Here is a 17,864-nt window from a genome sequence, read left to right as displayed (position 1 = left end):
AAAACAATGGTCGCACTAACTTCTGCGAGTTTTTTAAAAGGTTAAAAAATAGCAATATGTGGTATATGAGTAGAGTATACATATAAAAAAACATACAGACATACACACACACAACATGCATCTGAGTAGTATGAATCATAAAAAAAAAGTCTTGAAATATAACACATGGTCATATTCGCTTTCTCTGGGGTGGAAGGATACTAAGTAACTTAGGGTTATCAGTCAGGACAGGCCGTGTTACGTATGCTGTGATAACAAATAACTTTTTCTCACAATTTATTGGCCAAAGACATCCATATCATCAGACCTAAGTTCAAAATGGAAAGGAGGTAAGATCTTCCTGCAGGTATTGGGATCTGAATATTAAGAATACAGTATTCTGCACTGGGCAAATGATACTCACATTCTCCCACTGATAATATAGTAAGACTATTAAATATTTACATATATATACATATATAGATTTGCATTGACTTTTTAAAAATCTTAATTCCAGCATAGTTAACATACAGTGTTATGTTAGTTTCAGGTGCACAACATAGTGATTCAACACTCCCATACATCATCCGGTGCTCATCACTGCACTGACTTTTTTTTTAATCTATTTTCTTTAGTTTTATTTTATTATGTTAGTCACCATACATCATTAGTTTTTGATGTAGTGTTCCATGATTCATTGTTTGTGTGTAACACCCAGGGCTCCATGCAGTATGTGACCTCCTTAATACCCATCACCAGGCTAACCCATCCCCCCACCCCCTTCCCCTCTAAAACCCTCAGTTTGTTTTTCAGAGTCCTGCTGTCAAGGATTTAGTAACTTCGAATGCATGCTACAATTTCATGAACTCATTCAATCATCCATCATCTAAAGTTAATTTTTCTAGAAGTTCTTGCTATACTGTGTATTTTTTTTGCCCCCTCTGAACTCTTGACATCTTACGATTTTCTGGTATCATGTCTGGTGTACTTGGATACTTAAGTCAGAACCCCATAGTCTAACTGTAATTCCCTAAAAGAGAACAAATCCCTGTTAAATTACAGGGTTAAATTATGTGTTTAAATTAATCTTTATGACTCTGTGTCATAGGTTGGGTTCTCCAGATAGAGTTTGGGGGTACAACATGCTTATTATGTAAAAGAACTAAAATGTGTTTATTAGGCGGAAGGAAGGATAAGGAAGCAGGACTGGACAAAGGAAAAGAAATGATGGTGCCATGCAGGCCAATAAAGCCTTGGCCAACCTGGCACCAGAGCCTCCCTGCACTGGGCAGAAACAACCAGGTCTTTATACCCCCAACTAACATAGTCACCGGATCCAGGATGCTTGGAAGAAGGCATGGCCTCATTCCAGATGGGTCTCTGCAGATCCTGGAGCTGCTGACAGGGGGAAGCATTCCTGTGACTGTTTCCTGTAGCGAGGAAGCAAGTCCTCCTTTAAAGGAGGATATAGACCCCGTGTCTCTGAGTCTGCCACACTCTGTGTGTTTTAATGAAAACCTTAAAAAAACTCTACTACGTTTGTGACACACACACACACACACACACACACTCATGCCTGATGCATCTACTCTATGGAAATAATCATATCAATTTGGCAAAGATTTCTAGAATTCCCACTGTAATTTTACTATGAGATACACCAAAAGATAAACCGGCCCCTGCCCTCAGGGAAACTAGAAGCCCATTCTTCTTACCAGATGTCATGATGACAAACAAGAATGATTATGTCCCCCTTTTCCACCCTTTATAAGATATAACTGAGTTCATGGTATTTTTACTCAGGTGAAATCTGATTACCAAAAAGAAAAAAAAAATCCTTAGTCCTTTCTTTTCTTCTAATAAATATTCTGTTACTAATCATCTCTCACCATTCCTCTTTTCCCCAGTATTGTTGATTATCTTATTTTTAGAATTAGATATCTTTCCTTAATATATTTCCTAAATTCTAGCTAGAGACTACTCAACATTTTCATCTTTCCTTGATGCTTTTAACTTCTTTATCCAAGTAAAAAGGGTAGAGAAATAGAAGGAGGAAAAAAGAGAACTAATTCAATCTTCCAAACGTCCCCGTGATGGCTGAAGTGAAAGCTAATAGCTGAAATCCAAAGCTTTAAAACACAGATCGCATAATCAAGAGAAAAGGAAAAACCTAGAAGATGGAAAATTCTTACTTAGCAAATAGCTGCCACGACAAATTAATTTCTCAGGTTCTGAATGAGCATCTTTTGGGGATTTCTAACTGGACTTGTACCTGCCAGTGAGAAAAAAAGTAAATTACTCCCTTGAAGTTGGATGTTAACTGAGAACCACTAAAATATTCATTTTCTAAAAAGGAGGTCTCTAATTATACACAGCAATCAAAAACATAATGAACCTGGCTAAACAAGCAATCTATATATTCTTAATACCTTTTTTAAGGGGGAAGAGGGGGCAGAAAGGGAGGGAGGGACAGAATCTCAAGGAGGCTCCACACCCAGGGCAGAGCCTGTACGCAGGGCTGGATTTCAGAACCTGAGCCAAAAATTAAGAGTCGGATGCTTAACTGACTGAGCCACCCAGGAGCCACATATGTTCTTAATAATTAAATTTAAAAATCAGAACCTTTCTCACCTTTGTTTGCTTTCTTATACACTTACATTGTAAAAATGTTCTTAATGGCTTTAAAATAGTATCAAACGTATGAGTATGTACTTACAGAGTATATCAACATCCACGATCATCATAACAAATTATAACAACAAATGAACAAACAGAATAATGACTAACCGACCATTTATGAAGCAAAAATATCTTCCATCAAGACAGGACATCCTAAAGAAGGCAAACTCGCACTTGAGACACTGCCCATGTGCCTAAAATTTTACTGATGGGACAATAATCTAGTAACAGTTAATATAAATATCTTCACTCCCACTAGCCTTGTCACATTTGATGAACTCTGACAATTGATAAATAGCAAAGATTTATATGCTTCACAATCATCAATGTGAAAAAAATGATCTAATTACACAGTGGTTTACACAATGACAGGCTCAAGCATTTGCTCATATTTAAACTTATTAAGAACTGATGAGATTCCAAGGTAAAGATGGAAAACTGAACATATACACCTACTTTGCACCTTCTTGAATCCCACACCCAATTTTAGAAGCTCCAAAACAAATGGTAGCAGGTTTAGCAGCAAAACATAAACAAACAAACAAATTATTTATTAACCTGGCAGAGGGGAAAGCCTAGAAGCGGCCCTATTTATAAACAGAACAACCAAAAGGCTCAGGGTTGGTAGCACAGGACGTGGGAAGGAACAGGTCTATATGAGGTGGTCTAAAGTGTGGAAGAGAGGTTGGTTGAAAGTCTTTTCAGTAGTTATTTAATCTTTAGATGCCTTTCCCACTCTGCTTACATATAGAAGTGCCTCTCAAACCTAGAGAGGGTAAAACAGAGCATCTGAACTGGAACACTCAACCAGTTAGGGACAGGGATACCATCCTGAAACAGGATAATTACCGGGGGGCCCTATACCCCACTCTGCTTCCAGAACAGCTAGGCCTCTACCCTCCAGGCAGGAATTCAGAAGAATCTTCACTGGGAATCTCTGAGCACTGCAGGACAAGATGGATACTAGTATCAAGGATTTCTCAGCAAACTGGCTTGGCTGGTTCCTACACTGAAACGAATGGAGAACCAGCTGCCTGCATCTCGAAGCTTCCATCTTTAAGGTTGTTACTGTGCCATCTTTAAGTAAGACAGCCAAGAAACCCCAGCTATCAAACCAACGCCTCTAATATTTACGCCAGAGACCAGAACAAACGAAAAGAAAAACAGTAGCAGCTTGGTAGAAACAGAGAAAATACTGTTAGGAAAACATAAAAAAAAAAAAAAAAAAGACTATTATTAAATACTTCAGGAGGTAAGAAAAGATACTGCAACCTTGAAACAAGATAAGAATATTATAAAATGGAATATTCTGAGAACAAAAAGGTATCTCAGAAATAATATTAAAATGCAAAAACCTCAACAGCAGAGATGAAACAGTAAGTTGAGAAAATGTCCCTTAAGGCTGGGCTAAAGGAAAAATAATTAGAAAAATAGGAAAGAAAAGATAAGAAAATTAGAAAAGCAATACAGGAGGTTCAACATTTAAATAATAAAAGATCCAAAGAAAAACATGTAAATGAAAGAAGGAAATCACAACAAAATAATTTAAGATGTCTTGAAACAGAAGGACATATGTGCACTAAAAAATGCTCAACATCATTAGTTGGGAGGCAAATTCAAAGAATGACAACAAGAAACCATCAAATATCCACTTGTAATAAAAAAAAAAAAACAGACAAAAAGTATTGCTGAGGGTGTGGAAAACTGGAACCCCCAAACCCCATTGATTAGATCATAAAATGGGGCATTCGCTCTGAAAAACAGTTTGACAGTCTCAAAAACTTAGAGTCATCGGATGACTGGTGTGGTATATCCATACCATGGAATATTACATTAAAAAAAAAAAGTACTGCTATATGCTCTAAAGCATGGATGAACTTCAAACACATAATGTGAGGTGAAAGAAGCCTATCACAAGAAGTCACATTGTAGGGGCACCTGGGTGGCTCAGTTGTTAAGCGTCTGCCTTCGGCTCAGGTCATGATCCCAGGGTGCTGGGATCGAGCCCCGCATCGGGTCCCCCGCTCTGCGGGAAGCCTGCTTCTCCCTCTCCCACTCCCCTTGCTTGTGTTCCCTCTCTCGCTGTGTCTCTCTCTGTCAAATAAATAAATAAAATCTTAAAAAAAAAAAAGTCACATAGTAATGATTCCATTTATAAGGAAGTCCAGGAAAATCCATTGAGACACAAAGTTGATTAGTGTTCCCCAGGGGTTGGAAAGGTAGAGAATTCAAAGTGACTGCTAATGGGTAGGGGAGCTTCTGTTTAGGGTGACATAATTTTCTTAAATCAGATAGTCATGATGGTTCCCAAAATTCTGTGAATATGCTAAAAACAACTGAGGTAGACACTTGAAAAGAGTGAATTCTGTTATGGGAATTGCATCTCAATAAAACTGTTTAAAAAAAGAAGAAGAAGAAGAATGTAAAGACAGGAATGTCCAGATTGAAAAGGTGCAAATGAAAATAAAGCTGGCATCCTGGTCTATTTTTTGTTTCATCGTTAAACTTCAGAACACTGGAAATAAAGAAAACCATTTCAACAGAAACAATGGAAACTAGACAACAACAGAGCAATCCAATTGAAATTCTAATGAAATTATTTCCAACCAAGAATTCTGTATCTAGTCAAAATGTCAATCAAGCATGAGCTCAGGATAAAGATATTTTCAGAAATGCAGTATCTAAAAAAAAAAAAAAATCTTCCACACACTCTTTCCCAGAAAGCTACTAGAAACTATTCCCCCAAAATAAAACAACATGAGATGGAGAGAGAAGAAGCTCCACCTCAGGAGAGAGCAGAAAGCATCCCATGAAGCCAGAGAAGGGAGATGCACCAGGCAGAGGCTTGAGAAGGCCTTAAATTAATGGTAGAAATGGAAAATTGGAAACTGTTATTAATTTCAGGGAAACCAAAAGTTGAACTGAAGAGGAAAAGTATACTATATGCCTCAGCTACAAACAAGATTTGTATTGACATAATAATGTCAATACTGAACTTCTGATCTAATCAAAATTATAATACATCTACACTAAGAGGATGAGAGGATGGGAGGACGGCAGAATAGGATGTGTTCACTTGTTAAAAATGGAATAATGAAAAAAACCCCACTAAATTCAGGTTTTCCACCATAGGAGTCAATGGATGATGCCAAAAGGTGACAAGAGGTGGTAATAAAAGAAAGTCTTATTAGATTTTCAGAGGAAAATCCAAAAGAATCACCTAAAAGATTGGAAAGTAAAAAACTGCTCTTTTTCATAGCAGACCATGAAACTACTTGACTCTTTATATGCGTATGATGTGTAACTCACATAAAAACAACAATCACATCAACAAAAATGATTTAAACCTGGAGTGGGTTTAACATCCCTTTACCAAAGCACAAAACACATATTAGACTAAAACATTATATGATGTTAATTAAATTGTCCTTGAAATGCACGAAATAGGAAGAGCAACAATAACACTAACAACAATAAAAGGAAAGAAAATCCTGAATGGGCATTATACTGCAATGTATTTCTCAAGTTACTGATTCTGAAAACTGGTGAGAAGCTGCAGACACCCCATTTTGTATGACATATAATAATGTATACTTTCTCACTTAGAGATAAATTTGCTAATGATTTTTTTCTTCAATCACTTCATGGCCTAATCAAACATAATATGAAGGTAATTGGAATTATTGATCCTCTTCTCCTGATCTCGGGTACTTTCATCAGACAGCAACTTTAGCACCTAAACTGGAACGTTTCTCTAATTTCTCCAAGCTGATCATTACTGTCAGTCTTACTACATTTAATGCATCACTCTAGGGCCTCCACCTGTCCCTTGAAACATGCTCAGTTGTCCCAAGATTACTGTTTTCTTAACTTAAGAAATATGGAAATAATTCCTGTGAGGAAAAAAATCCAAACAATTAATATGCAAAGTATGTTCTTTCCTTTCTAAAGGAATTCTCTTTTTACTTTTGTTCTTACCTTCCCTATGATCTGCTTCTACCAATGTACTCTCTTCAAATATCACACATTATTCCAGCTTCCCAATTACATGTCTATAGCTTAAATGATGAAATTCAAAATTAAAGAAAAATAATTAAGAATTTAAAGAGCCCACAGAGGCAGAGCGTGTTCTCATTAAAGCAGTCTCATTTACAGGAATGTACTCAAAACTGTGTTTTTGTGGATAATCAGGGGTTTACTATAGCAACAGTTAAGAGACCAGATACACTTCTATCTTAAATCATGCGAGTTAAAATCCTGAACTATGATTAGGACTTCCTAATAAGGATGGCAACTATATGAAATAAAACTAGAACACATACAAGATAGGTATGATGTAAACAGAAAAAATAAACTAAAATCCCAGCACCCAACATAGTAAGTGAACAAATACAATGGAAAATGACTAAGAGAGACCAGGGTTCCTTGTCAGATGAGTAAAAGCCATTAGGGTAAAGGACAGCAAAGAAGTTAATTGACTTTGTCCTACGAATTAGACAAAATGAGAAGTTTATAACAGAGCACTGATTGAAAGCAAGTTTGTTTCTCTTTAGTCTCTCCTTCTGCTTCAGAATTCTTCTATTTACGCCGCCTGCACATTCAGTCATCCACAATGCTTACATCTGTTCATGTTTGGTACTTGGATCTGAATGACAACCCAGCCCCCTTCAGAATATAGGATCACACTATGACACTGCATAACTAGTTCTCCATACATGAAACTAAAACATCCTTGAAATTCTTCCATAAAGAAATTCTTCCATAAGTCAAATCCGGTTTTCTCGCTGTTTTCACTAAAACACAAATGTGTTCCAGTCCCATGGCACAGGAAGACCTGTGACAGCAGCTTATAACCCAAATGGCACACAGACACTATCTAGCCTAAGATCACAGTCCTCCACAGGACTTCAACCTCTTTAAAAGCAAAGGTTTTATATTTGTATCTCTAGAGCTCAAGGATAATCCCTGGAAGACAGTTCCTATATGTTGGAGGAGAAAACAAACGAATGAATGAATGAATGAATGAATGAATGAATGAATGAATGAGTGAATGACCATAACAAGTTGTGTTTCTGCTTCTAAAAGTTATGCCAAATGAAATGAGTTCACCTAACAGTTGCAAAACCTTAGTCAGTCCTTTGCTATGTAAAGTTGGAGTCACCTGGATTCACACTTGACACAGGAGATGATATCATGCTGCCACTGAACAGGTCATACATGGAGTATCTGACATCTTAGCATGAATTTCCTCATCTGCAAAATGGAGGAACCTTCCACCTACTTCATGGTTTTGGTTGGGACAACATGAAATAACATACTAAATTACATATTTCAATCCCTTGCATAGAGTAGAGGTCAGGAACCCTCCCTACAGAATTTCTGATGTGGATCAACCGACGCTCTACTTGAATACTTTAGCGATAAGACATTCATTACACTTCAAGACATTGCATTTAATTTATAAGTAACACAAAACATTTGAATATCTTTCCCAGGATTAAGCCAAAATTAGCCTCCCCAGAACTCCCACGCTTGGCTTTCTTGTCCTGTCTGGAATACACACATTACCTTTTCTCTACTCTCTAGTACATCTAATCCTCCTGAATAAGTCACTGTTTCCATGTTGTACATGGTTCACAGACATACTCCTAGGTGCATACTCCTGTTTGCTTCAGTTCATTGAACCAAAGAAATTACTAGTCTTTTTCATATGAAATTAACTGCATTTTGAAGTTAATTTTCCTCCACCCTGTTTTTCCATATGAGTTTGGGCTTGCCTTTTTTTTTTTTCTCTTAACCACATTGTTTTATTTGTCCCACAGCAATTCACCCTGTAGTTTCCATTCATCATTTCATCAGATTCTTTTTGAGCCCTGATTCCATTACCCCAAGTGTTAATTATAGCTCCCAGCTATGACACACACAAATAGGTCAAGCACACCATCACCATGTCTTCATCTAAGTCATTAATAAAAATATCAAACAGGACAAGGTCAAAGACAATGCCCTCCAGCATACCCTGATAAACTTTTCTCTACCCTAATGTCAATTCATTAATCAATAGGCTTTGGGTAAAGTTGTTCATCCAGCAATAAACGGAAAGAATAATAATCTTGTGACAACTGGATTTCAATTTTATCTAAGAATGTCATGAGAGCCCCTGTCACAAGCTTTGCTGAAATCAAGTAATAACACTGTTACTTACTAAAAGGGAATGAAGATTATTAGACTTTAATGTCCAAAGATCTAGTTTTGAATTTCACTAACGTTCTATCATGTGCTTATTGTGTCCATAGATTCAGGTTTGTTTCCCACCACCTTTTATTTTTGTTTTTTTATTTTTTTAAAAAATTTTTAAAGATTTTATTTATTTGTCAGAGAGAGAGAGCACAAGCAGGGGGAGTGGCAGACAGAGGAAGAAGCAGGCTCCCAGCTGAGGAAGGAGCCCGATGTGGGATTTGATCTCAGGACTCTGGGATCATGACCTGAGCTGAAGGCAGACACTTAACCAACTGAGCCACCCAGTACCCCCCCACACACCTTTTAAAAACCAGCATTACTTCTGCTCACCTTCATTCTTGATTTTTCAAAGATTATAGACGACAGTTCTATTAACACACTACGGGCACTTCTTTTCACATTCTAGATGTAATTTATCTGGGGCTACACAATGAACTCATTCCAGTGGATGTTCATGAGGTGTTTTTTGGGGGGAGGGGATTGGGAAGAGCAGGGAACTGAGCAAAGTGTGTTCTAAATCTGACCGTACCCCCTGTGTTGTGAAAATCCCCTGCTTTATGCATTTTGGTGGAAGGCAAGGCCCCGCTGCTATTGCAAAAGCCAAAAGGCCGCTCTCTCAGGTGACTGTGCAGTCAAAACTTGAGCATGTGACCTAGCGTCACCTACCACACACGACCAAACCGAACTCTGCAGTAGGAGCTAACGCAACCTGAAGAAGCAGGGAGAACGTCAATGCAATTTTGACATCATCGGCAGAGGTAGTAACCTCCAGTCACTAGGGTGTTCAGGACAGTGAGGTAAGAGACAGTGTCTGGAGCCGACACTCCTGGGGGCAGCAGGGTGCTCCATGGCCAGTTCCGTGGCATGGTTTTGGCTCCGGTCTGGGTCGTCAGCTTTACACGGTTCCTGCCGGTTTCTAAAGTCTTCCCAGCAGGTCTGTCAGCCACATGATATCCTCTCAATAAACTCGTCTGTTTAATTCAGCCAAAGAGAATTTCTGTTGCTGGCAAGAGAGAACTCGGACAGGTACATTTATTCAGAGCAGCCAGGCCCTTTAATTCCTTTTGACACAACGAGGTGGTTTCTGACTGTCCCGTTGTCCGAGGCCTGCTCTAATTGCTGTGGAGGCAGATCTGCTCTGCACCTTCTGCTTGGAAGAATATTTGCTTTCAGAGAAAAAAACTAAAGACTGTCGATGGAAACTAAAGATGGATGTAGATAAATAGATAAAGAAAAAATTTTAAAACGTGACTTAGTTCCGCTTTCTCTCGGTTGTTTGCCTTAGATGGTGACACTACTATAATCTCTTGTTCTTCCTGCTTCAAATGTCACTCCCTCCCTCCCAGAAAACAGAGTTGCTGAGCACCTACTATGCGCCAGACACTGGGCTAGGCACTGGAGAGGCACTTGCTCTGCTCTTGCGCTCAGTCTCCGATGAAACCGCTTCCTCTGAATTCATGAACAGTCTCCTTTCTCACTGGTGTTTTCTTCTCAGTACCCTTTGTTGATAGTTCCTTATCACTGTGACCCTTGATGGTGGAATGCCCCAGGGGTCAGTCCATGAAATTCCTTTCCATTTTCTGTGTTCATTCACTCATAGGCTGTTTTAGTTATTGACTGTGAACAACAAACCAACCCTATGCTGGGTGGCTTAAAACAATGACCATGTTATTATTTCTCACAATTCTTGGGTTGCAAATTCAGAAAAGGCATATCAGGGACAACGGCCCTTGGCGCCAGGTGATACTTGTGAGCCCAGAATGCGCCACCCTCCCTCCTCCCCAAGATGGCTTCTCCCGTCATACGTCTGGCACTTAGCTAGACTGGGCAAATGGCTTGGCTGGGGTCCGATACATAGAGCCCAACTCTACACTGTGTTCCAGGTTCTCTGTTCTCTTCCATGTCCTCTGCAGCCTTTCCCTCGCCACATGGCCTCTTCAGCAAGACAACTGGAATTCTAACACATCCTGGTCAGGATGCTCAAGATTGCAAAAGAGAAGCTGTCAGGACCACAATTGGCGGAGTGTCACTTCCACCATGGTGCTCATTGGTTAGAGCAACCAAAAGCCCCACCTTGATTAAGGGGTAAGGATTGCACAAGGGGGTGAGTATACAAAGGCATGGTTCATTGAGGACCACCAAGGTAACAATTACCACACCTGGTGATCCCATACAATCCCCTTGTCAAACAATATCTACAACCCAGACAACTTCCAAATGTCTACCCTGGATCTCTTTCCTAAATTCTAGACTCATGCATCCAACTGCCTTGTGACATGTCCATTTGCACATACAAGGTGCATGTCAACTTTAACCCATTTAAATCTGAGTCACGTCTTCCCCACTCTGCTCCTCCTGCACTCTGCCCTATCTTTCCTCACGCAGCTCCACTATCATAGTTGCTCAAGTCCAAATCCTTGGGGGTCATCCCTGACTCCTCTTCATCTGTCAAACCCCACATCAAATGCTATCAGCTCAGCCTTGAAAATATATCCTGAATTCCACCATGTGCCTCAAATACCTGTGTGTTCCTCCTTCATCTCCTTCAGATTTTTTACCTTCTCAGTGAGGCTGCCCCTGATCACCCCCATTTACAGCTGTATGTGCCTCTACATGTGCACATGTATTTCATCTCACAGGAAGCAGAAAAATGTGCCATTGCCCCAGGAGAGTTTAATCTGGAAATCAGAATCCTGATGGAGAGCTACAGTTTTTGAGAACAGATGTGGCTTAAAATCATGCAAATTAAAGCATTCCTCATAGACTTAGAAATCAAAATGTATGAGGCAGAAAAACCAAATAATGAGGTAAATTGTGTGGCAGGGAGCAAAGAAAGAACATAACTTTCAGCTGCCAGTCCCATATTGAACATCACACACACCTCAGACCATCATATAAAACTCTGAAGACGGGTCTTCATCCCAACACTAGCCGTCAAGGTGAGAGAGGATAACATGGATCTGGGCACAGAAGTCTTGTCTTTACCCTTTTAACTTAACTGAGTGATTTCACTTTAAATTCTCTAAGCATTATTTTTCCTCTTCGATAAAAACTGGGTAACAAACAAAACTGGGCAACAATAATATATGCCTTATGTACCTCAAAGGGCGAAAGACAGAATCTGATGGAATAATGTGTATGAGAGAGGGCTTTGTAGAATAAAATTACTATAAAAATAGGGGCGCCTGGGTGGCTCAGTAGGTTGTGTCTGCCTTCGGCTCAGGTCATGATCCCGGAGGCCGGGGATGGAGTCTGGGAATCAGGTCCCCGAGAGTCGAGTCCCTGGGTCGAGCCCCACATCCGGATCCCTGCTCAGCAGGGAGTCTGCTTCTCCCCTTGCCCCTCGCCCCGCTTGTGCTCTCTTTCTCAAATAAGTAAAATCTTTAAAAAAAAATAAATAACTTACATGAATTTTGGTGATTCATAAATCACTTCACATGATTTTTGGAGACACAGCTTTTTTTCATATGTAATATAGATTTTTTTTTTTACATACTATTGCACATTAGTTTGACTATTTTACTAGTTTGCCCCACAGCAGAAGAAATAAAATGAGTGCTCCAGTGAATATCATAAGCTATAGGGTTGTTGTTTTTTTTCTTATACATAATAATTAAATGTGCAATGAAGAGTTCTGCTATACATACTTTGATCTCATGTAATAAAAACCAGAACAGAATAGTTATGTGCTTTAATGGTAATATATATTTACATAATCACATGTTTTAAATTTTTCAGCATGATGTTAAATAGGTTAATGTGGCACTAATTTGTCTTTGGCCAAAAAAGGAAAGAAAAGGGGAAAAAAAACTAAATTGCTTAACTTTCTTTAAGTAGAAAAAAATTGTTAGCACTTTCACTATTTTCTATAGTATTTCTCTGCCAACACTCAAACCCATGTAGGAAAAAGGGCAGCTATAACAATGTCTTAAACCACTGTGAAACCAGATATATTTTTCAAGCTAACTGACTCATTCCTTGGTTAAAACTGCTCCTTCACATTGGACAACAATGGCAGGAAGACAGTACTGAAAACAGGAGCAAACTGAGCTGCACATTTTCCAGCGGGTCCCCAACCTTGCAGCTCACGGATTATATCTACACGCTTTGAAAGTGTATAAGAATCTAAATTTCAGACATTTTAGGAACTTTCCACAGTACTGCAGAGACAGTGTATACTAGCAGCATCCTATTATCCACTGAAGAGTTTTAATAATGACCTCCAAAGTCATTGAAATCTTCCAGTGCTCTTCCACATCACTAATTGTTCATCACTTATTTCATTATTCTGGTCCTCCCAAGGCTTTTGTGTAACCTGCAATATCATCTGTGGAACTAACACAAAGCAGCTGGACTTCAAGTTCTCTTTTAAAGCAAAGATCAGAAATGTTTTTATGCAGTATGTATATGATCATAAAGAAGAATGTTATTATATGTTAACTATCAAAATTTAAATTAAAAAATAATAAAATAAATAAATAAATAAGAGTGTTTCACTGGGTGGAACTCAAATTACATAGGAACCTTAAAAAAAGCCTTGAACACTTAACTAAAATCCAAAGAAAAAATCCAGTAGTACCTAGTGAATCTTAAGTTATTTTACTTTTCTTTCATACCTAGGGTTTCAATGGGCACGGTGTATTTTTCTTACACTTTTATTTTACTTTATTTATTTTTAAAGATTTTATTTATTTGAAAAAGAGACAGCAGGAACAAGGGGAGAGGGAGGCAGAGGAAGAAGCCGACTCCCCGCGGAGCAGGGAGCCCGATGCAGGGCTTTATCCCAGGACCTTGGGATCATGACCTGAGCTGAAGGCAGACGCTTAACCCACTGAGCCTCCCAGGCGCTCCTGTCTTACACTTTTTAACTTACTTATTCCCCTTCCTCAAAAAAAGGGTATTATTAATTACATGGAACTATAAAATCAACCTTTTTTAGAAAACAACTTTGATGTTAACAATTTTGAAATGTGGCAATATAATCACTAAGTTTAGGAAACTGCACATTAAGGTGTTTGATATTGATTTCAGGGCTTGCTAAACAACAAGGTTCTGTGTGTGTGTGCGTGTGTGTAAGTAGATCCCAGTGATATACAGGGGGCAATACTGTAATTATAAGTTTGCTTTATGGAAACTTAAAAACATTTCATAATTAAAATAAAATCTTAAATGATGAGGCTTTTGACCAGTCCACAACACTTATTTAAAGAACAAAGCAGTTTAACCGATTCAGGATTTAACTGTACTCAGGATTTTAAGAGCAGAGTAAGGGAGGGTGGTGGAAAGAAAGAAGAAAATTTCCTTTTCCTCTTCTGACCAAAGACTCAATCTAACTACAGTTGTAAAAATAAGTGGGAGATACAACATTACAATTGGGAACCAGAGTAAAATGGGTCTGGATAAGTACCCAATCTCCCTAATCCTTAGTTTTCTTTTCCTTTGTAAAGTGACATTCATAGTTCCAGGAGGCCACTGAGAACATCAAAAATGGTAATGAATGTAAAGCCCCCAGCAGAATGCTCAGCATAAAACAATAAATAAATTTTAGTTACTGATTTCTAGTATTGTGGTCATAACTTTCACCTCCTTTTCTGATCCACCACTCATCATGCCAAGCCCACAGTACCCTATGTCCCTCACCTAGATCTGCTCTAATTCCCAAGGCATTTCATGCTTTGAAATTTTTATTGCCTTTCCATCACTATGAAACATACAAGAAAAAAGCAGAATTTATTTCTGCCAGATACTGTGAGGAAAGCAATCTGATTAATCCATTAAAATATGTAGGAGCCTTAATCTTCCTCAAGGTATCAGTAGATGTACAAACAACAAGCAATGAAAAAGCAGTATCAAAAAATAAAAATTTTAGGAAATATTCTGGGGAGTTATTTTTATACTGAGCAATTGCCACATGGTCACACTAATACTGCCAAGGAGTCCACAACTCCCCAACTCTAACTCAGAAGACTCTTGTAAGCTATTTCTACAGCCTGGAACTCTTCCCTACCCCCCACCCCAACTCTGATTTCAGAGATCCATTCAAACATTTTACTTAAACAAAACCCAAGCAAACTTTAGTTGTAGCAACAAAAAGTACTCCACCAGAGAGAGCAAAAGGACAAGAGATGAAAAGAACAGAAAAAGACAAGGGTTAGATGGAAAAGAGGAAGGCAGGAACAATGGGGAGGTGAGGAAATAAAGATAGAGTGGGGGACCCAAGAAGAGGCAAGGCAGGGCAGTCCTAAACCATGAATGATGCGAGCTTGCCTCATTCTCAAAGAGACAATAGGTTAAGCTACGTCTAGACTCCCTCAGAGAAGTTGGGAATAAAACGTTGCCTGAAAGTACTGCTAATGTCCACACTATTATGTGGCTGATTGACCTGGGATGGCTCCACAAGAATTGGGACCAGGGGAAATTTCACTCACACAAAGAAGAGTGATTATTTAACAGTCTTAATCAGTTAGCAAATATTACAGGACATGTTTAAAAGTCAGTCTTAATCAGTTAGCAAATATTTTAGAACAGTGAATTTCCTTCATGTGGCCACTTGCACAGAATATAAAATCATCAAATGATTTTAGCCTCACAAATATATTTAGTTTTCTTTTAAGACTTGAAGGACATATTTTCATATTAATTCTGTTAGTTTCTCTATTGACGTTACTGATTTTAGAGGCCAAACTATTTTTCTTTCTAGCTTAACCATCTAATTTTGGAGGAGGGAATAAGTACATTTTTTAAATCTTTTTTTCTACAAAACATAAAAGTTAGTCAAGTATACTAAGAAAAATCTAGATTTAATTGCAGTATTGCAACTAGACCTACTGGAAAATATCAAACAAAAATTCCAATTCTAAGTCAACTGAATACATTATTGACTCCAAAATCACCGATTAAACAAAAGAAATTATATTTGCATTGATGTGCGAATCTGCATCCATTCTTGGTAGCATGTAATATATTCAACTGCTCAGCTCTAGCTGTCCTTGTAGCCACATTACCATATTATTCAAATGTATCTATCATTTATATGTAAATAGAGAAGATAAATGGCTTCTTCATAAGACAACAATTTTCAAATGATAAACAGATGTAGGCAGACATTAGCAAGATAAAAAATGTTGCAAATATGCATTCTATTATATATTTTTTAAAAAAACATGGAACCTATTTCAAATTTTTTAAAAAAGTAGTGTGGTAATTTATAAAATGGGATCCTAATACATTCACAATACCAATAGCTACTCTCCTCAATAAAAGTCTCCACCAATGTCATTTGTATCTTATAAATTATATGTTCTCAGATCCATCTGTGAAAATTGGGATGTTAATTATCATGGTTACATCTCATGATTCCACAGTTAAAGGCTGAAGTGGTGCTACATAAATACCATATGTTTTTCTAGGAGAAACGGAGAAAGATTAATTATGAGTTCAAGTCCAAGTCTTCTAGCAGTAATACTCTCAACACAGTAAGATCATTACATTGTATGCTATGCAAATTGGAAGTTTTAATTAATAGCTGAAATACGAACTGAGGGAGAAAACTATGAAGTCTAAATTGTAAGTATCAGGCTTTCCTCCACCCATCCAAAAAGGAAAAAAAAAATCTTAGTAAGAATGCTTCTGAGAAACCAAGCTGTAAGTCCAAAGGGAAAAGAACTTCCTTTGATGGAGTGATCACTGTCATGCTGTTTAATCCTATTTGGTAAACCTAAAAATTACAGCATATCCAGTGACAAATAGATTATTAATAGATAATATATCTGATGAAAATTCAGTTTAAAATTTTTCTGGATTGTTCAAAATTATACAAACTTAATAGATAAAATACTTCGGTACAGCAACTTAAATAAGAAACTCCATCATAATACTACAAGATTTTTATTTATGTTTATAAAATCTGAATTCTTATTTTACTCACCACATATTCAAACACAAGTGTCAGCGTCTCCTTGGTGTGGATGATGTCGTGAAGCAGCACTATGTTAGCATGTTTTAGTCCTTTTAAGAGAGAAGCTGTAAAACAAAGTAGACAAAAAGACGATGGATAATAATCAACTGATATGTTTCATTATCATTTTGTCAGATGAGATATTTATTTTTCCCATTTTCCAAGCCAATAACTATTCAGAATCAAGGGTAGTGGAAGAGAGTTTTCATTTAGATGAAGCCCCTCCCCCCAGTTATTTCACCTGTTATTTGCTGTTAAACTCTAGTTAGATTCCATTATGGCCAGAGGACATACTTGGTATGATTTCAATTGTTTTAAATTTGTTAAGGTTTGTTTCATTACCCAGAATGTGGTTTATCTTGGTATACATGCCATACATATGGAATATATATTCTGCTGAAATTGGGTGGAGAGTTCCATAAACGCCAATTAGATTCTGTTGGTTGATGATGTTGCTGAGTTCTTCTCTGTACTTGCCGGCTTTCTGAAAAATGGTTCTATCAGTGACCAAGAGAGGGTTGTTGACATCCCCAACTGTAACTGGGGATTTGTCAACTTCATTTGATTCCACCAGTTTTTGCTTTATGTGTTTTGCTTTGTGTGTGATGTTTACTGTATATACATTTAGGATTTCTATATTTTCTTTGTGAACTGGCTCCTTTATAAATATATAATGTCTCTCTGTCTTTGGTAATTTTCTTTGCTCTGAAGCCTGTTTTATGGATATTAATATAACAACTCTAGCTTAGTTTTGATGATGTATCTTTTTACTTTTTCTTTTAGCCTACCAATATAGTTAGATTTGAATATGTAAGTTTCTTATAAATAGCATATCAATGGGTCATGTGCTTTTTAAATCCATTCTGTCAACCTCCGACTTTTAACTGATATTTAGACCATTTACATCTAATGTAAATATGAATATATTGGGTCATCTGACATTTCAATCCATTTTCCCTTGAGCATCTTGTAACTTAGTCTTCATTTCTGATTTAGTTTTGTCTTTTCT

At 37.7% G+C, this 17,864-nt stretch overlaps 1 protein-coding gene across 4 annotated transcripts in view; it reads right to left on the bottom strand.

Annotated features, from left to right (window-relative positions):
- The window catches only part of CDK14 (cyclin dependent kinase 14), a 548,800-nt gene that overhangs the window by 296,119 nt on the left and 234,817 nt on the right, over nt 1–17,864 (bottom strand). For all 4 annotated transcript variants that reach the window (XM_035020525.1, XM_035020522.1, XM_035020524.1 and 1 more), the window contains exon 6: nt 16,826–16,920. In XM_035020525.1, coding sequence (XP_034876416.1) covers nt 16,826–16,920 — 95 coding nt within the window. The remainder of the gene's footprint in view (nt 1–16,825; nt 16,921–17,864) is intronic.

The sequence above is a fragment of the Mirounga leonina genome, unplaced genomic scaffold (assembly GCF_011800145.1).
Source record: "Mirounga leonina isolate KUSES-001 unplaced genomic scaffold, KU_Mleo_1.0 Mir_174, whole genome shotgun sequence".
Classification (NCBI taxonomy): Eukaryota; Metazoa; Chordata; class Mammalia; order Carnivora; family Phocidae; genus Mirounga; species Mirounga leonina.
This window is presented reverse-complemented; position numbering and strand designations above follow the sequence as displayed.